This window comes from Falco punctatus, assembly GCF_963210335.1.
Source record: "Falco punctatus genome assembly, chromosome: 7".
Lineage (NCBI taxonomy): Eukaryota > Metazoa > Chordata > Aves > Falconiformes > Falconidae > Falco > Falco punctatus.
In genome coordinates this window covers 68,684,077-68,703,466 of record NC_137587.1, presented here as the reverse complement: position 1 = coordinate 68,703,466, position 19,390 = coordinate 68,684,077, and the positions used below count along the sequence as shown (strand labels likewise).

The 19,390-nt window shown below is 51.8% G+C and overlaps 1 protein-coding gene and 1 long non-coding RNA gene across 4 annotated transcripts in view; one reads left to right on the top strand and one right to left on the bottom strand.

Moving 5' to 3' along the window:
* The window catches only part of ITGA11 (integrin subunit alpha 11), a 54,262-nt gene extending 34,872 nt beyond the window's left edge, over positions 1-19,390 (top strand). The window contains exons 14-30 of one of the 3 annotated variants that reach the window (XM_080396933.1): positions 701-904; positions 1,376-1,506; positions 2,200-2,366; positions 3,655-3,797; positions 4,959-5,069; positions 5,303-5,388; positions 6,728-6,935; positions 8,645-8,743; positions 10,161-10,237; positions 10,946-11,035; positions 12,304-12,394; positions 12,533-12,646; positions 13,468-13,554; positions 13,800-13,910; positions 14,332-14,427; positions 14,812-14,925; positions 19,202-19,390. In XM_080396933.1, the coding sequence (XP_080253059.1) occupies positions 701-904; positions 1,376-1,506; positions 2,200-2,366; positions 3,655-3,797; positions 4,959-5,069; positions 5,303-5,388; positions 6,728-6,935; positions 8,645-8,743; positions 10,161-10,237; positions 10,946-11,035; positions 12,304-12,394; positions 12,533-12,646; positions 13,468-13,554; positions 13,800-13,910; positions 14,332-14,427; positions 14,812-14,925; positions 19,202-19,213 (1,941 nt within the window). In that variant the 3' untranslated portion in view covers positions 19,214-19,390. Of the gene's footprint in view, positions 1-700; positions 905-1,375; positions 1,507-2,199; positions 2,367-3,654; positions 3,798-4,958; positions 5,070-5,302; positions 5,389-6,727; positions 6,936-8,644; positions 8,744-10,160; positions 10,238-10,945; positions 11,036-12,303; positions 12,395-12,532; positions 12,647-13,467; positions 13,555-13,799; positions 13,911-14,331; positions 14,428-14,811; positions 14,926-15,189; positions 16,164-19,201 lie in introns of those variants that run through there. The other 2 variants (XM_080396932.1, XM_080396931.1) reach the window with 2 other exon arrangements.
* LOC308067712 lies at positions 15,783-19,195 on the bottom strand. Its single transcript, XR_013929701.1, has 2 exons — positions 18,937-19,195; positions 15,783-17,741 (listed from the first exon to the last, which is right to left on the bottom strand). It is a non-coding gene; the product is annotated as an uncharacterized lncRNA (long non-coding RNA).

Below are 19,390 nucleotides of genomic sequence, written 5' to 3'. Positions count from 1 at the left end.
CAAGGAGGTGACACAGGGTACAAGGTGGGGCCTTTGCAACTTGGGTGTCTCTCCGGAGAACCAGTCTCCATCCCCTTCGCCTTCCCCAAACCCATTCCCTCCAAGGGCACTCCTGCGCAGAGGCTGGGCCAGGCGTGGGGTTCTGGGGAGCAGGGAGGTCAGTCCCTCCACCCTTGCTTCAGGGCACAGAGGGGACATGTCCTGACCATGTCCCCTTCCCCGTAACCCAGCAGTGCACTGGGGCAGGGACAGCTTTCCTTCTGCCCTCAAATCTCGCTCAAAATGCAGTTTCTGAGCCAAATCCACCAGGCTCCAGAGGCGTGCAGGGCAGCGAGCAGGTCATGCTCTATATCCTTGGCTGCAGAGCCCACCCAGAGCCGCAGGAGTCCCTATATCTAAAGCACAACTTTTATATGCAATTATTTATGTAGGCTGCTATGAAAGGAAGGCAGAGCAGGGGCAGGGCTGCTGCAGGGCTCATCCCTCCCCAAGGACATGCAGAAAGTTCTGCAGCCCCGGGAGGGCTCTCGCTTCCTTTCTTGCAGTGATGTGTGAGCAATTTCCACATCTTGGCTTGCCTCTGAGGGTTTTCTCCTCTTGCCAGGCTTGCTGTTGATGGTTTTGGGGTTTGTTGTTTGTTTTTTTTGTTTGTTTGTTTGTTTGTTTGTTTTTTGCCTTCTCTCTTTGGCTGGGCTGGCAGAACCGCTTTGTTTCCAGCGGTGCCCTCGTCGATCTGCAGAGCTACCAGAACTCCCGCTTTGGCTCCTGCATCGCCGCCGTGCCCGACCTCAACCAGGACTCCTACAATGACCTCGTTGTTGGGGCACCTTTGGAGGATGAGCACCAAGGAGCGATATACATCTTCCTCGGCTTCAAAGAGACTGTCGTGAAGAAGTACAAGCAGGTATGGCTCCTGGGTGCTTTGGTTGTCCTCATCCTTCATCAGAATAAATAACATGTGTGCTCATTTTAAGGACTGATAGAGCACAATAAATTCACACACGCCATTGCATTGTTAATTATTATTGCCAGATGTTTTCTATTGTGAGGGGTCCAAGACAAAGCAAACATAAGGTACAGAAAACATGCTTGAAATTAGGGGCAATGCCTAGCGTTCGGTGCAATGGATTGCTATAGATAAAATATTTCTCTCACTTGTGAGAAATAGTAGATATGTGAAGTAAACTCAGCAGAAATGTCTGGGTGGTGGCTCTGAAGAGAAACTGCTCTCATTCCCTGGAAAATTGTTTGGTGCAATCGCTTGGAAAGGGGCATCTCCAGTAGCGTGCTGGAGCTCAGCATGGCAAACCCCTCCTCTGCAGGCAGGGATGCTCCTGATGGAAACCAGCTTGGATTTTTCTTCTTTGCTTTCTAGCGGATAGCAGCTGCGGACCTTGCACCAGGCTTGATGTATTTCGGATGCAGCATCCATGGACAACTGGACCTGAACGAAGACGGGCTCATAGACTTGGCCGTCGGCTCCCTGGGGAACGCCGTGCTGTTGTGGTTAGCTGTATCTCACTTGGCACTCTCCTCTGCCTGAACCTCATTGCAACATGCTGACATTTTTCGAGGGAAAACTGATCTCCCCACAACCTGAACCATCTTTCCACAACGACAACCCTCTGTCTGGCAGGGCAGTGGGATTTCAGTGCTGTTGGGCCCTAGAAGGATGTCAGAGTTGGTTTTGTGTTTAATTTCGTCATAAATTCCCCAGGAGTTTCAAACAAGCTAAGTGATTTGTGGTGATTTGCCCAGGCTCCCTTTGGTCTTATTTAACAAGAACAGTTTGGTATTTTCAAATATTGATTAATGTTTGGAAGGTCCCTTGAGGCTGTTAGAATGGAGGGTAGCTGCACCCAGCAGAGGTGGGCCACCCTGGGGTCTGCCTTGGAAAGTGCTACACACATGCAAGGGGCCAAATCTTGCTCTTGGTGCTGAGCTACTTCACTGGCATAAGCAGGAGGCAAATAAGTGCAAGAGATTTGATTTTCAAATGCTACATAGATGAGATGAGAGTAGAGCAGCATGTTGTGGTGGCCTTTGGTTTTCCTCAGCACCTTCTTGATGTTGAGAAAAAGTGTGAAAAAGATGTGGAAAGGGCGGATCTGGAGGTGTGGAAGACTTTTGCAGGATGCTGCAGATGTGTGTGGGCATCCTGCACCGCAGCACATCTCTTGACCCTTGCTTGCCCCGCAGGTCCCGCAGCGTGGTCCAGATCAATGCCAGCATCCGCTTCGAGCCCTCCAAAATCAACATCTTCACCAAGGACTGCAAGCGGAACGGGAAGGATGCCACCTGCATGTCAGCCTTCATCTGCTTCACTGCCGTCTTCCTCTCAGCTCACTTCCAGACAGCCAGCGTCGGTAAGTGACATGGCTGCTCGCGTGACAAAAAGCCCAATTCGTGTGTGTTTAGGTCTCCAGCCCCGAGGGAGCACCCAGCTTCTGCCAAGGAAAACCATCCAGGAGCGTGGCATGTCTGGAGGAGTGCACATTGCCATCTGCCACATCCCTTTTTACCCACAAATTTGTCCCTGTCATGGCTGATAGAGCAGGGACGGTTAAACGGTGCCAAGAAATATCCCAAGGATACAACCTTACCCATCTTTAACCCCTTCTCTCACCTACACCCTGGGTCTGGGCCCTCCCACAGCTTGCCTTGCCATGGCACGTGTGACAGGGATGTCACCAGTACCTCGCCAGCCAGCAGGACAGGAGAGGATGTGCTTGGACCACGTCCCGCAGAGCTTGTCCATCCTCCCCGCTGCAGCAGCAGGACACATCTGCCAACCATATGTTTCCCTAACATCCCAGGGAATCTCTGTGAAGTTACTGGCCAGCTCTGCTATTAAACCCTTGCATGTTGCTGTGACCTCAAGTCTACTGGGCAGATGCCCGTGACTCAGCTGGAGTAGGGGGAAACAACAGAGGCTCAGCCCTCTGCAACCCGGCAGCAAACACTGTCAAAGGAAAACTGGGTCCTGAGCAAAGCCAAAGGAAAAGCTCCCATCCCCTAGAGCAAGAATTTGGGGTTTGTACTATTGAATCCAGTGTCTTCCTCTTAACTGCTGTCTTTGTGGAGCTTGCAGGATAAAAACTGAGTGCGGCTTCCTATATTTATTTAATTTTACACTCATTTCTACCCAGAAGAGCCACCTCATGGATGCTGTATGAAGGGGTCTGATGTTTGCTCTTGGCTTATGCATGTTTTGCATCACACTGGTGTAGGGGGTGCAAATCCCACCCTGTTTGGGGCTAGGCTGGGGACCTTTGGGGTTTTTTTGACAGTGCTGCAGGAAGCAAACAATCTCCAGTAAAGCCTGTAGGAGAGGTGGGTGCTCCAGGGTACGATGCCTCCAGAATTGGTACAGACCAGCATGTGAATATATGGGGCGAATAGTTATATATCCCTCTCAGGTTTTACGCAGTGTCTTGTAATAGTGCAATTTTAAAGTTCCTTGTTTGACCTGGAGAGTAGATTCTTTGCTCAACAGAAATGTCTGTTAGAAACAGGCAATGCTAACTAGAACCTGATTTTCCCGATTTTCCCTTAGCATGCTCCCTGCCGCGCTGCTCCTCGCAGGGCCATAGGGGTTTGAGTGCACAAAAGCCTGTTCTTTGACCCGGTGTGACGGCACCCCTCTCCTTCCAGCGCTGCGGTACAATGCCACCATCGACGAGCGCAGGTACACGCCGCGGGCTCACCTGGACGAGAGCGGAGAGCGGCACACGCAGAAGGGGCTGGCGCTGCTTTCCAGGCAGGAGCACTGCGACAGGCTCCAGTTCCACGTCTTGGTGAGTGTGCAGGAGGAGAAGGCTGGGGTCTCCTCCTCTGCCAGCCCCGGGGGTCAGCCAGCTGCCCGAGCGAAGATGGTCTCCACCTTGTGCAAAACAACGATGCACCGGGATGCGGTCGGAGGAGCCTCGGTGGCTTCACAGGTCTGGAAACGGGCCTCACCCCCCCGCCTGCATTTCTTCACGCTGGGTTTGATGTGGTCCAGGGATGGAGCTGCTGGCACACGGCAGCTGCTGGGTCCCCAAGCGCTGATTTCACTGCAGCCCCAGCTTGCGCTGTGTTCCTTTCCACGAGCCGCTAACCATGCCCTCGGGAAGGGCGTGCACTCCTGAGTCAGGCTGGTCCTCCTGCTCCAAAATTGGTAAAAACTCTTTTTTTTTTTTTCCATTTGGAACCAAATGCTTCCATGCCAGTCCCCAATGCTCTCACCCTCTGCACCCCTCTAATCATCAGGGTCCCTCTCCTTGGGTGCAGGAGCCGGTGAAACTCTCTGCATCACTTGCAGGGAACAGCTGATGCACGAACCTGGCCAAAATCAAACATTCCCAGTGAATGATGAGAATATTGCTGAGGCCAGGGAGGGCCGAGCTGCCAGACTGGCCCAGCCCCAAGCCCCAGCCTGAACCGCCGTGAACTTCTGGGAAATTCCAGTCTGGAGCTAGAGACAGAGCTTGTGATTTAGCCCAAGAAGCACCTCACTTCAGAGCATCTGACTGCACCCTGTGCAGCTGGGGCAGTGCATGGCAAGAGCCCACGGAGCTGCAGGAAAGGTGCAGGTTCATCACCGTGCAAGCCCTGGGTAAGGGTTGCAGGACAGCTCTGTCCCTGCTGGGGACAGCCCTCCCTGGAGCATCCACCTTTCAGAGCCAGCATCTCCAAGATGAAACAGTTCTAGCATCAGCAGACATGTACCTGTGGACAGGTGTTGAGCAGCACCGATGAGCTCGGGTTGTCCCTGTCCCTAAGTGAGGGTTAGCTGGTGAGACAGGGCGATTACACACAATGTCCCAGATTGCAAAGCTTTTATTTCACATATTCAATAATTTATTTCATATATTCAATAATCACACGTGCCTGTAACTGCCTTACCTTGCTCTCTGATGGTGCCTCTCCAAAGCAGGAGCCTTGTCCTTCTCAATGATGCTTTCTGTCTGCTGCAGGACACAGCTGACTATATTAAACCAGTGACGTTCTCCATCGACTATGAGCTGGAGCACCCGGAGAACGGCCCCATGCTGGATGATGGCTGGCCCACCTCCCTCAAGGTCTCGGTAGGTAGCAGCACCAACATCCCAGGGTGCCTTTTATCAGGCACTTGGTCAGCAGATTAATCTCTGGATGTATCATTTGCTGCTTTGTCTCGGGGCTGTAAACCCTGATCCCTCCCATGATCACAATGTGTTTGGCACTTGCTGCAGCCTGGGATCACCACCTGTGTCCCTTCTCCTTGGAGTACAACCTGGGGCACAAATCATCACCAGGTGGCTCTTGTTGTCTCCCTCAGGTCCCTTTCTGGAACGGGTGCAATGAGGATGAGCACTGTGTCCCTGATCTTGTCCTGGATGCCAAAAGCGATGTGCCCAGTGCCATGTGAGTAGGTCACTCAGAGCATCCTCCCAACCACTATCACAAACTAGGGAGGGTTTGAAACCCAGCCCCAACCCATGCTCCATAGATTTTGGCATGGTCCTTCATCCAACACCACCAAGAGGTGCTCCTCAGCCCCCCTGCTCGCAGTGGGTCTCCGAGCCTCTGCCTGCTCCCTGCCTAGAACACACCAGTGGTTTTTCAGGGAATCCACAAAACAACTAATATTTCATGCCATAGCGATGATCTCCAGGGAGACAAATCAGTAAATGACAGGAGGGTGGGGGAATAAATGCAAGGCTGGCATTGCCCACTTGGCAACTACAGGCTTGACTCACACAGCAGAAATAATTGTATGCTACATCTCATTGCCTAAAGAGCTTTTAAAGGTTATCCAGGAGCACAGGAGCCTGAACCTCCATCAACAGCAGTGGGCCCTGGACCAAGCTGATGGCCCGTGCTGCTACCTGGGGATTACTTGTGTCCCATAATTCAGCATTTATTTCTCTGTCTCCTGTAAAAGCTCTTGGTCTTGAGGCTGTGACCCGGGGCTCGACCAAGATGGGGTCTGGGACCCCCAGGGCTGCGTTGCGGGAGCTGGAAGTGAGCTGTAGGGTAGGGATTACGTATGGATCTTATGGGCTAGAGTCCTACACATACCCATGGGCAGATGCTGTGGTCTACTGGGGCGTCAGACCTCTAATTTTGTTCCTCCTGAAGCCTGTGGAGCTTTCCCAACAGCATCGGTGGGAATTGGATTGTGCCCTGAAAAAGCAGCTGATACAGAGGTGATTTCTGCTGAGAAATGTGCCATTTTTCTGCCACTTTTGAGGTGATTGTTGGAATAGAGCTATTCCTTTCAACTGGCACCCTGGTTGCCCTGCCGTTAGAGGCAGAAGGTGGTTCTGGATGTGGCACCATCCCACATTTTCCTTTCCTTTCTTATTTTTCGTAAAGAAAACAAATGAACACCCATCAAGTCTGCAAAAGCAGATGCTGCTGCCATTGCAGAGTCTGCTGGTAAACTTGCCGGCAGCGAGATCTTACCCAGGCTGAAACTAAAACCTTTGCTAACAGTATGGGATCTGGCTTTTCCTTACATCCCAGCTGTAGTAAAAGCTCCTAACTGGGTTTGAGCAAGCTTGGTACCGTTAGCTCACAAGCAAAATGATGGCTCACAGGAGGAATTTGTGACTCCTCTTTCCGTAGCAGTGCAGTGCGACGGAGGGCGAGCAGGGATTTCCATGCACTACCCTGTGCACCGTGCGCGTAAAACTCCTGGGCTGGGTCTTGGTGCGGTGCTGCAGGCGGCGCTTGCCTGCACCGCTCCCTCTTCTTGCAGGGACTACTGCCGGCGGGCTCTGCGGAGGGCAGTGCCCGACTGCTCCGCCTTCACCCTCTCCTTCGACGCCTCCATCTTCGTCATCGAGAGCAGCAGGAGGAGGGTGGCCGTGGAGGCGGTGCTGGAGAACCGAGGCGAGAACGCTTACAGCACGGTCCTCAACATCTCCTTCTCCAGAAACCTCCAGTTCGCCAGCTTGATCCCCAAGGTGAGGCTGCCGGGGCAGATCCAGGGCTTCCCAAAGGCACTGCTAATCCTGGCCGGATGAGAAAGCTGTGTCCTAAACCAGAGCCCAAAAATGTCTCCATCCCTCATAAATCAGACATGTTTATGGGCTCAGTTTCTAAGCGCTTTACAGCCCTTTCAGCTCTTTATTTTGGAAGTATAAAAATGTTTGAATTTTAAGAGCCTCTAAGAAGGTCAAATGCAGATGAAATTGTTTCCCTCTTTATTTTTCTACTCCAATAGTTTAAAAATACTTGTTTCACATTGCCAAGTTTCCGTCAGGGATGAATTTTTGCAGCTGAGATACAACTCCTGGAAGTAAGGGCTGATAACGGGAACACTGCCGCAGCTCAGCATCCAGCCAGGTGATGCTACTTCCTACAGCTGTCCCCTGGATGAGGCTGTCGTGCCCCTTCCACTCCCACCCTCCCCAGTATTTCCCCCCTACCACTCGCTCAGTCTCAGTATGGCTTCTCCCTTTTCCCAGTGAGGTTTGGGAAATATGCTGATGCTGCTGAGCCCTCCCTCACCCCCCCAATGACTTTATACCTGCCCGCAGATCCCATGTCCTGCATTTGTTTTTCTACAAGCCATGCCAAGGGAAAATTGTGGGGCACGTTGCCCACAAAATTTTAAAAAATGCGTTTTCTGAGAGATTACTCCAAATTAAGTGAAGGGGTAAAACCCTAAGGTGCTAGGTAGCAAGAACGCACCACACAGCAATGGCTGCAGGAAATTTTTGTAGCTGGTTATAGAAGCATCACTGCTGAGGGGGTCCTGGCTGTTGCTTCTTATAAATAAGCAAATTGCCAACCGGAGGGGATGGATGTTTGTGTCAGAGGCTTTACAGAGACCCAAATAAAAAGCAACCATGGCCCCAGAAAGTCCACAATCTGAGCAGATGAGTGGGAGAAAGCTCCGGGCTGTTGCTGATGGCTGTCAGGGCATTTTTGCCTGCCACTGGTGCTGAGATGTCTCAGCTCCTGGGTAGGATTTGTCTGATGGCAGCAGCTTGAACCGAGACATTTGTGGGGTCTAACACAGGGCCAAAAATCAGAATAGCTCATCATCTCATGGTGAGGATGGATACATACATAGCCTGCATACAACCAGGCTACAACCTCTTGTAGGGTTGCTACAGCTTGGCAGTGGAGGAGGCGGAGCAGGGTTGGTGTCCCATCCCACCCCAGCCTGTGCTTGGACATCACTCCTGTGATGGGCAGGAGCTTCCCCAGCCTGGCTGGTGAACTGGAAAGTCTTCAAGCAGCAGGAATGTATTTGTTAAGACAAGGAGATTAATAGTGCTGCTTAGCTGGTGGCTGTGCAGAATAATAGCTCATGTTATCTCTTGATGTTTCCCTGTGACTCCTCATCACAGGAAAATATTCTTCTTCCCAATTATAGTGCCAAGAATAGTCATGTTCATTCATTCACTGCTTTAGTTAGAATTCTAAAGAGGATTTAAATCAGAAAGCTGGAAGATGCTTGCTAGAAATGCCCCTTTTCGGGAATGACCCTAGAAATTCAGCTGCGTGGGAAGGATTCCCAGCCTGCAGCAAGAGGGGTGGGTTGGTGGTTTTTTCCAAGAGTTAAAGCCTGTTTTGAGCCCCACGGGTGTGTTTGCTGCTTTCACAAAGAGCCGGGTCACAGGGCTCGTGCCCAGTGTCATGGATACTTCACGTCCCACTTTAGGATGACACGGACATCAACATCGACTGCATGACTGAAGACAAGCACCCCAACAAGAGAGTGTGCAACGTGAGCTACCCGTTCTTCCGAGCCAAGGCCAAGGTAAAGCTGTTCCCTCCTGCCCAAGTGAGGCTTCACCCACGGGGCGGGAGCCCTCTGCCCCCAGCATGGCCAGGGGGCTGCATCCATCGGTCTCCAGGCTGGGTGGGTTGGAAGGGATTTTTAAAGATAAACATTTCTTCCCTTTCTCTGTCCATTGCTGTTGTTTGAAACGTGTGTTAGGGGAGTCAGGATGGGTAGGACGCTGCCTTGATGCTAGGAGAGCACCAAAATCAAACCCAGCTCCTCCAAGTCAAAGAATTTGATTCCAGTCCTTTGGAGCAATTTACTGTTGGCTTCAAACCACTGATAGGAACTCCCTCAAGCTCCTTCCTCAGAGGATGAGGTGCATTTCCCTATCTGAGAGGTTTTCCTTGCTGTGAACACCCAGGGTCCCTCCAGATCCTCCTCTGAGCCTGCCCAAGCTCCCTTGAGTTGGCAGCATTCTCTGAACTGCAGTTCACAGCACTTGGGGTAAGCCCAGGTCCAGCGAGCATCATTTTTATGTGCCATCAAACCCTTTGCAAATGTTACACACAGCATTAAGGTGGGGAAGACAAAGCGAGGAGATGCTGCTCTCTGCGGTCACTGGGGCTCCGTGTGAGATCCCACCTGCCTGTCCTGCACCCATGTGGGAAAAGGGGCCGGTACAAGTGGCATCTAAAGATAAAATCTTTCCAACCCCTGTATCTGTCTGAAGCCTTTCCTTGTCAGAAGCTTGATAATGATGGATGAGCTCCAAGCACCTCGCTAGGCTTTAAAGCTCCCAAAAAAAGCCCTCTCGGATGCCTGTGGCTGTACAAAGAGCGCAGCAGCCCGACTCCCCATGACCTACGGGGGCTGAGAATGCATCTGCGTGGCATCAGGTAGTCCAGGTCCTGCCAAAACAAAGACAAGCTGGAAATGGAAATTTGGCCCAAGAGCAGCAGGAGTTTTAATATTATACTCAGCTGTGCAGTCCCAGACAGTTTGAGGTCATTGCCACAGCTCCTGCAGATGTGACATTTATCACATTTTATTGTTGTTGGCCTCTCTCCGGCTGCCTTCCCCTGCCAGCCGACCCCGTGCCGCAGAGGGGAGCGGGTGGCCTCTCGCTGCAGGTCCCCTGGGGGGGTTCTCTTCCAAAGGGGGGCTGCTGGCTTCTCCAATCTCGGAGCAAAAAAAATGCAGCGTGCAGGGCTGAGGGAGAGCAAATCCTGCAAATCCCCCTGCGGGAGAGCAAATCCTGCAAATCCCCAGTGCGGCCTCTTCTCTCCCTGGAAAGCCGAGGCTCTGCCCAAAGCCCGGCAGCATCTCCCAGCGGGATAAGGGGGGTGCTCTCACCTGCACAGCCCCCACACTGGCTCCTGGCTGGCACTTGGGGTTGGGTGTTTTTTTTTTCCCCCTAACATTTTCTCCAACCTGTTTCCAACCACCGCAGGTAGCTTTTCGCCTGGATTTTGAATTCAGCAAGTCAATTTTCCTTCCAAGCATGGAGATCTACTTGATCGCCAACAGGTTACTGGTTGCTTTCTCCCTTGCATGTGTTTGTCAGGTCAGCGGGATGCTGCCTGCTTGCGCTGCTTTCCTTCTTCCATAGCCAGAGGTGATGCTGGAGGCTTTGCTCGGGGAACAACCACAGGGAAACCTGATTGCCATGGGTTATTACAGAGTGTGTGGCCCTGTAGTCACAGACCAAGCTAGTCTTAATTACCTGTATATTTAAATCCATCATTTTTCTGTATATTGGAGGCTGTACAGTCTCCGGCAGGCTCTGCACTGAGCAGGGAGGGTCTCCAGCCACTGCTGCTTTCTCACCCACCTTCACAGCTGCAAATACCCCCGCAAAAATATCTCCTAACAGCTTTGCAAAATTCTCCTCGCTCACTTGCCCTGCTCAGGTAAAGTTTCCTGACAGCCAAGTGAACTCTCATTAGGCTTTTTTTATTATTATTATTTCCATCAACTATCAGGGCAGACAAGGATTCGCTCTGCTGGGGCTACTGCACTGCTTTAAGGCTGCTGGGCATGAAACCTCTCCAAATTATCTACTTTTACGGCCTCGGGCTAAGAAAAGTTACAGAATAAAATTGCTTCTCTTTACACTTGGGCCAAAAGCAAAAGTTCAGCCCTTCCCCACCTGCTTCCTACAACACCCCCCCTCAATAAAACCCAGAGGGGAGCCAGCTCCTGCCTCATCCCCCGCTTGCCCCACTGCTATTTCAGTGACAGCGAGGAGAAGGAGAGCACCAAGGAGGACAACTTTGCCCACCTGAATTTTCAGCTGAAGTACGAAGCTGACCTGCTCTTCACCAGGTGCGTGTTTTGGAAGGGGATGCAGCTCACGGCAGAGACACAGCTTGCAGGGTAAAGCACTGCCAGCCCCATGGGAGCTGCATTCAAACAGAGCCCAGTGCAAACTGGCCTTAAATTTGGGGAATTTGTTTAGAAAAGGGACTGAAGGAGCCATAAAATCAGGGGCATATGGCTCAGTGGGTCCTTATAAAAATCAACAGCAAGGAGCAATGAGGTGTTGTGCTTTCATAATCTTTAAATGCACAAGTGTATTAAATAGGTGTGAGGGCAATTATTTTTTTTTTTAAGGGGAAAAAGTACTTACTGTAGGTAAAAATGCTCATAATGTGTTAGTAGCCAGTGTCTGGGCCGGCAGCCATCCCACTAAAAATCCTCTCACCAGAAGCTCACTGAGGGATGTGTGTGGAAGGGTTTGGGCAGCAACAGTAACAAAAGCCGAGAGCATCCTCGGTCCAAGGAGAGCAGGGAGCTAAGGTGCAGGTGACAATTTATTAAGCTGATTATAAGAAAAAACGCGAATCCCAGAAGCACATTCCCCAGCACCGCTGGCTGTAATTCTTAGCAGATTTTTGAGACCTTCCGTCATTTTATTTATTTTTTTACACTAGAGGCAGTGGGGCACTGAAGATAAAACCACTTTAAAGCTCACAATTTACGGGGAGCAAGGGGATTCTGAACTTAACAAATATTAGAATCACCCTTACGGGAGAAGGGAGAACTTGGAGAAAAAGTAATTTTAAAAAAAAATTCAAATTGGGGCACCTTGGGGGGAAAAAAGGGGGAAATTATTTCAAAGAGTTTTGGGGGGTTTGGGCCATGTGCCCTGTGTCATGGGACCAGCAAGAACGCATCCCATCGCACGGGCTCCCATGGGCACCCACCGAAGCTCCTGGCTCCTTCCCCTCCTCTCCAGCTGCGAAACAGAGACATGATTTACCTCCTCTGATTTACACAGGACACTCAAACCTCCAGCCAGGGTCTTGGATGTCTCTGTTATATTAAAAAGGCAAGAAAATTTCTACAAAGAAAGGGAAAATACTGCAGAAGCAGAACAGCAGGAAAATCCCCCACCTTCTTTTTGCACAAGGTGGAGGCAGGCAATGGTTTCCACCCAAACCAGGGACAGACAGCCCACGAGAGTCCTCTCCCTGGGGAATCTGCCTGTGGAGGGGCTGGGGCTGCCCAGCTGGGGCAGCTGGGCACAGGCTGCTTCATGCTCTGTTTGCTCTGAAACCAACTCGTGACTTGTCGTCCTCTTGTCATGACAGAGCGTCGAGCTTGGACTACTATGAAATCAGGTCGAACAGCTCCCTGGAGAGATACGACAGCATTGGCCCCCCTTTTCATTGCACCTTCAAGGTAAGGAGGGGGTTTCAAACCTGCTGAGGGATGCCCCAAGTGCCACCTTTGAGGTGGGATGTGCCATGGTCACCCTGCTCGTCCCCATCCCGTAGGATGCCAGCACCCCCGGCACATCCCTGTCCTCTGCCCCCACAGCTGCAGAACCTGGGCTTCTTCCCTGTGGAGGGGGTGACCATCAAGCTCACCATCCCCGTGGCCACTCGGACAGGCAACCGCCTCCTGCTCCTGACTGAATTCGTGGTGGACCAGGTAGGAGGGGGTTTCATCCCAATTAAGCACATATGGGTCCCTTCTGCACTAGGGATGGGGCTGGAGACACCCCAGGGCAGGTCACCCCATCCTTCTGCACCACCCCCCCTGCTCACACCTGCACGGACAGCCTTGGCTTATCCCCAGGCTTCTCCCTTTTGTATTTGCTTGACTGGAAACACGGAAAATGGTAGCAGCCAAAGGGTTTGGTCCAAATCCTTCTCCCAGCTAGACCTCTCTCCAGTGCACCATGAACTCTCGAGGATCTTGAAAGCATTAGCTTGGGTGCCTGGGGTGAACTGCAGGTTTAAGCAACCATAAAAGTGGTGAGAGGGCTGGCAGCAGACCCCAGGGCATCCCGAGCCCCCCGCTGCCCCTGCAGCCGGGCAGGACGCACGTGCTGGCGATGGAAAGAGCCCGGCACAGGAGGTGGTGTGTTTACGGATGGTTTTGGCTTCAGTGGAAGCGTTTTGTATTACAGCTCTGACAAAGTCCCCGTGTCACCTGTGACACCCCAGCACGTGGCTGGCACCCTGCACCAGGCTCTCTGCCAGGCTGATTTTTGCTAGGAAGAGGCACAATTAATTAAAGTAGGATGCTGGGCTCCTTTTGGGCTGGGACCTCCTCCAGCCCTGCGATGCAGCAGTAGCAGCAGCATCCCACAGTAACCCCAGCTCAGTCCCTAGACTCACCAAAGCCTGGGGGGGTGCCAGGGTCCCCCTGCTTCCACCAGGATGAGTGCCGTGGACAGGGCAGGATGGGGGGACGTGGCCGCCGTGGTTCCTGTCCCCATGCTCAGAGCCCATCGACCTTTCCCACAGGAGAACACGACCTGCAACATCTGGGGAAACACCACTGACTACCAGAGAATGCCCACTGCGGAGGACCTCTCCCGCACCCCCCTCCTGGTACGCACCTCCGTGGGCCTGATCCTGGCCCCAGGCTAAGCCCTGCTGCCCCAGGCAGCCGCCAAACCAGGGAGAAAGCCCTCGGGATGGGGATGCCCCGTGGCCACGGGGGAGGGCTGGTGCATGGCCCCTCTGATGGGATGTGGCTCTCGCTCCCCTCGGTGTGTGCCGGAGGAGAAGCCCAGAGGGTTTTTATCCCCTTTTCAGCAGCGATGGTCCCACACCACAAACTTCTCCCCTTGCAGAACCACAGCAACTCCGACATCATTTCCATCGACTGCAATGTGAAATTAGCCCCCAACGAGGAGATGAACTTGCACTTGCGTGGCAATCTGTGGATGAAGTCTCTGAAAGCAGTAAGTCCTTCCAAAGTAGACATGCAGCTTTTGAAGCAAAATTCCTCAAAGGAGCCCTCACGCCACAAAAATGTGTTATGTTTTGTTTTGTTTATCCTCTCCTGCAATTGCCTTTCCTCCCAGGAAGCCCGGACAGCTGTGGGGTGATTTTTGTTTTCAAAGCCAACTTATTTTATTGGTGTGTGCACCCAACATCCCACACAGCACCACATCGTGAGGAATTTAATCCCAAGCAGTCCTTTTTGCTGCAATTTAGCCACACTCCTGACTTGTTCTGCATTGTCCTCCCCCACAGCTGCAGCATCTGTGCCACGAATGCAAATCTGAAGCGGGAGGGAGTAAACCCAGGGTGGGGGCACCCAGCCAGGGTGCAGGGTCTTCTTTCATGTCTGATGCTCACGTCCAGCATCTCTTCATGCAGCTGAAGTTCAAGTCACTGAAGCTCACCATGAACGCTGCTCTCCAGCGACGCTTCGGGAGCCCCTTCATCTTCCGTGAGGAGGACCCCAGTCGCCAGGTGAGCCTCCAGGCATGACTGTCCCACATGGACCTGGGCAGCTTTGAGGATGCTGGAAAACCCTGCGGCCAGCAGAAGGGCTGGAGCGACCCACAGCAGGCACCCAGCTCTGCAGAGCCCGGAGCACCTTGGTGCAGCTGTGGCCAGAGCCAAGCAGCTCCAGTCCCCGCAACACCGGATTCAGCAGAGATAAACCTGAGCCAAAGCACTTGTGCATGGTGGTGGTGGGGGGGCATCATCTCCCAGCAGCTCCAGCATCCTCCCAAAGGAGGGGATGCTCAGCATGCCCACCATCATGCCATCCTGCCCCCAGCCTCTCCATTCCTGCCTGCCCAGCTCTCACATCCAGAAGCAGCAGCGTATTTTGATGTTCTTTCCTTGCAGATAACATTTGAAATCTCCAAGCCGGAGGAGTCGCAGATCCCCATCTGGATCATCCTGGGAAGCACCTTAGGAGGTCTCCTGCTCCTGGCCCTGCTCGTCCTCGCACTCTGGAAGGTGAGCGGCCCTTAAGCTGCACGTGTTGGGGGCTTGGTGGAGACCCCCATGTGTGGCGGGACCCCCTGGCCCCACAGTTCCGCATCCACAGCCCCACTAGCCCCTCAGCATCGCAAAAAGCTCCTCCAACCTCTTTCTGCTTCCTTATTATTTATATTCAGGGTCTAAACCTCCTGGCAATATCCCATTAAAAAGACAGACGCTTCCCAGCAATCAGCTGAAGTAATGGTGGGGTTTTCTTGTGTTTCTCTTTGATCCTTACAGCTTGGATTTTTTAAAAGCGGGAGCCGCAGGCGAGCGGCGGAGCGGGAGCGGAGTGCCCAGGGGCTGGAGTGATGCTGCCGGGGCCGCCGGCTTCCCCACCCCGTGCCCCCTCCCAGCCCCTCACCAGTTACGGAGCAGAGGTTCACCTCGATGCCAAGGGATTTGGGTGCTGAACTTGGGTTTGCATCGAGATGAGTATACCCCTTTGTGTGAAATCACCTAAACAGGTCCAAAAGCCAAAAAAACAAAAGAAAACCACCCAACACCTACTCATGGCCCTGTGCCACAGCGAGAGGAGCTTCACACTGGGTTTGCAACGAGGTGGCACTGGTGTGGGGACCAAGCCCTCTAACTTGGGGCAAACCATGGGGCTGAAAAAAAAGAAGAAAAAAATCTTTAAAAAATAATATCCTTAAAAAAATGAGGACTGCTCATTCCTATGGCTGGGCTGTAGCAAACCCCCAGGCTTTGCTGGCCACGGCTCTCAAACTGCATTCATTCATTAACCGGAGCAATTGGGTGGAGATTTTAATTTGCCTTCTTCTTAATGCACTGAATACAAACGATAGCAAATTAAAGCACCTTAATGCAAATCTCCAGTGTCTGGCTGTACATACTTATTCTAAAAATATGTACCTGTTTAAGCAAAGGAGAAAAAAAATTCGAAAAATTTAGAAAAAAAAAAAAATCAAAACCCAGTTTGGAGTGTTTTCTACAAACTGAGCAGTTTCAAAGAGCTTGTGTCCAACAAGGGTCCGCACGTGTATTATAATTGTACATACTCGGTGTCACACGAAACCGGATGATCGGTGCTGTTTGACAAAAATCTTTCTTTTTGCATAACAGAATTATTTATGCTAATATTAATTTTATGGATGAAAAGAAAGCATATGTCTGCTGGATGTGTAATGAAGTTTGTTAAATACTGTCCTAGTATTTTTTAAGGATTAAAAATACAGTATTTTAAAAATTAAGAGCCTCTACTCCCCTTCCATGGCTCGGTGGGGGGCGCAGGAGGCAGCATATGAGGACAGGGCTCAAACTTTTTCCGCCACTTATTTACTGTGGGATGCAAGGTTTTTGCAGCCTGTTTTTAAAGGGATGATGGCAGGTGGGATGAGCGGCTGGGCATGCAGCCTTTGGGAGCCTGGAGGAAGGCGTGCTGCAGAATCAGTCCCATGCATTGTAGAAAAAGGGGGGTTGGGGGCAGGGAAATCTGATTTTTCATTGCTGGCATCCTCACCTTGAAAGGGAACTGCTCGTGTCAGAGTTTCTGGCTGATTCAGGTTTCAGCTACCCCAGGGGGCCCGGCTGGGGTGCAGGGCTACGCCGGAGAACCAAAATCCCAGCACATGTACCAGGGTGGGTGCGTGGAGCTCCGTGAGTCCAGGGCAATCCCGCCACCACCAGCACTCCCATGGCCTCAGAGACCACATTTCACAGATATTTTTTTTTTTTCTCTTTCTTCATGCTCAACCAATTTTCCTGAGCGCTGCTGAAAGCACATAGGCAGGCTGCAGGAGGACTACTGATGGCATCTTTCCAACCTTTTATTGCTAGGAAAAAAATAACTAACTGCTTTCCAAGGCTTTACCCAAAAGCATCTCAGCCCTGGGTGCTATGAAGAGGGTGACTGCTTGTGTGTCCCCGTCCCCCCCCGAGCCCCCACATGCTCCCTCCCCAGGGTTTACTTACCCACAGCACTGGTTGCAAGGAAAGTACCTGAAGGTCAGTAAGAGCTGGGCAGGATCCTCTGGCGGGGCATCCCCAGGGATGTGGGTGGCGATGGATGACCTCCCGTTGTCGTCCAGCTCCAGAGCCACGTATAAGTGCATACACGTATATGTGTGTGTATATATTTTTAATGTAGAGTATCTATATATGTCTCTGTGTGTATATATCCCTCAGCTTCGGGAAGCCAGGCTCACAGGCAAGATGGTGCACTAGCTTGGGGGGGTGTATGTGTGTTCGCATCTGTTTGTGCGTGAATGTGTATCTACATATACATGTATGTATATATACGTGTGGTATATGTATCTAAGTGTGTGTGTGTGTTAGAGAGCGCCTCCAGCTTTGAGAAGCTTGGTCATGGGGCACTGTGCACCAGCTAGAACCTCTGTGCATGTGTGTGTATATACATATATGTATGTGTGTGCATATAAAAAATTGCCTGTATATACATATAGGCATATATATACACATGTGTGCATGTATATGTGTGTACATATATACAAATACATATTCTATACTGTCCATGTACACACACCTCCCACCCAGCAGCCTCCCAGAGCAGTGGCTGTTGCCCACTGGTACCTGCTGCTGTCCCCTGCCAAGGCGTGGGGCTGTCCCTCTGCCGCAGACGGACAGCTGGCGAGCGACAGCCTCTCTGCCCTCGCAGGAGGGAAAGCTGCACTTCCATTGCCATTCAGCCAAAACACTCCAGGAACACAATCCCAATTTCTCTCTGCAGCGCAGGGAGGACACCCACCCTGTGGGACACAAGCCACAGGCTGCTCCGTACCTAAACTGAGCATCAAAGCATCAGCACTTCCCTGAAAACATAAAGAGGGTTTGAGAACTTGGGTAAAGCTACTTACAATGACAGCTTTTATCAATTTAACTCAAAACAGCACAGGCAAAGCAGTCGAGCTGCTCCACATAGTTCCTTCAGTTCACAACTTTACGCTTGTGCCTGGGGAAGCCTGGGCAAACCGAGCTTTCCAAACCTGCCCCATCTGACCCCACCAACAGGAAGGAGCTCTTGCCATCATCAAAGCTAATAATTCTGCACCTTGACACATCCCAAACAGAGGCGGCACAGCCTCAGGCAGGGCCTGACCCGGCAAACCCTGCTGCAAGCACAGCTGGGATCGGAGCAAGCAGGTGCTGCTGCCATGGGGGACAGGGCGTCCCCGCAGAGCCACGGCTGCACGGCCACCGTTCCCGCACCCAGCTGGCACGGGGCACTGTGCAGCAGCAACAGGGCTGGTATGCAATCCCCGCCAAACACAAAATTTGAGTGCAGTTGCTAGAAAAAACTAAGTGACTTGTTTTCAGAAAAGAGCTCTCTCTGCTAGGCCAAGTGCTTTCCCCTGCTTGCTGATGCTCTAGGGTAGAGCTGAGCAGTGTTTGCCTCCACAGAGATGCAGAAACCTATGGAATCAATAAGTGAAAAACTCAGATTTTCACACAGCTGCATGATGCCAGCACCACCTAGGGCTCTCATCACTGTCTAAGGACCATAGTTTAAGCGTAGGTGACCCAAAGATAGGAGCATGTCAAATGCCTGCTGCAGCTCCCTCCGTGCACGGTGGCACTGCCCTTCTGCATCCCTCTGGACAGAGGGACCAAGACACCGGCAAGGAGAGGGTTTGCTCAGCATCCCACCAAGTGTGGGCTGGCCTCAGCAAGGTATATTTTTAAAAGCTGATCTGCACTCCAACAGCAGCTCCCTGCGCTGAGCCAGCTCTATAAATAGCAGACCACCACCTACGGGCACATACATGCCTCGTCCCTGGCACAGGGGACGTCACACTGCTCCTTTTTCCCAGCAAAAGGAGCACCTGTGGGATTTGTAAGGATTTTTATCAAGAGCTTTAAATAACTCCCACAAAGAGAGCAAGTGCACTCTTTCCGCTTTTCATGCTTGAAAAAGGATTTCCAGACTAAGGAAAGGGAAGGTCCCAGGATGCCAAGAGCTGTGACAGACTTTGCCGCATCCGCAGGCGTGCAGAAACAGGCACCCACCGTTTTTTCCTATCCTTTCACTGCCATAGCGAGGGCGGCAGAACAGCACATCCGTGACGCCACCTTCCTGGGCTGCAGACAAGCAGGAACCCGTCTTCATCAGACACCGGGACAAAGACCAGGGACCACACCTGAGACAGGAGCGGCTTTAGCATCAGCTGCTTCTTCCATAGCACAGATCTTCCCCCTTGTTCTAAAGCGCTTTGCAAGCTACTGACACGGAGTTTTATTGCTGCTTCTGGGTAACAGCATCCTCTCTCTTCAGGTCTTCACATAGTGAAATCATCCCAGGAACAGCATGAACAAAGCAGACCCTCAGCAAATACCCTGCAACGGAACCAAAAGTGGGAAAGGATCAGAACAAAGCTACAGGAAGGGATGAAGCAGCAGCTTTTCCACAAGAGCACTTGGTGTAACATTTTTTTCTTATTAAAAAAGCAGAATTGTGGGAGGA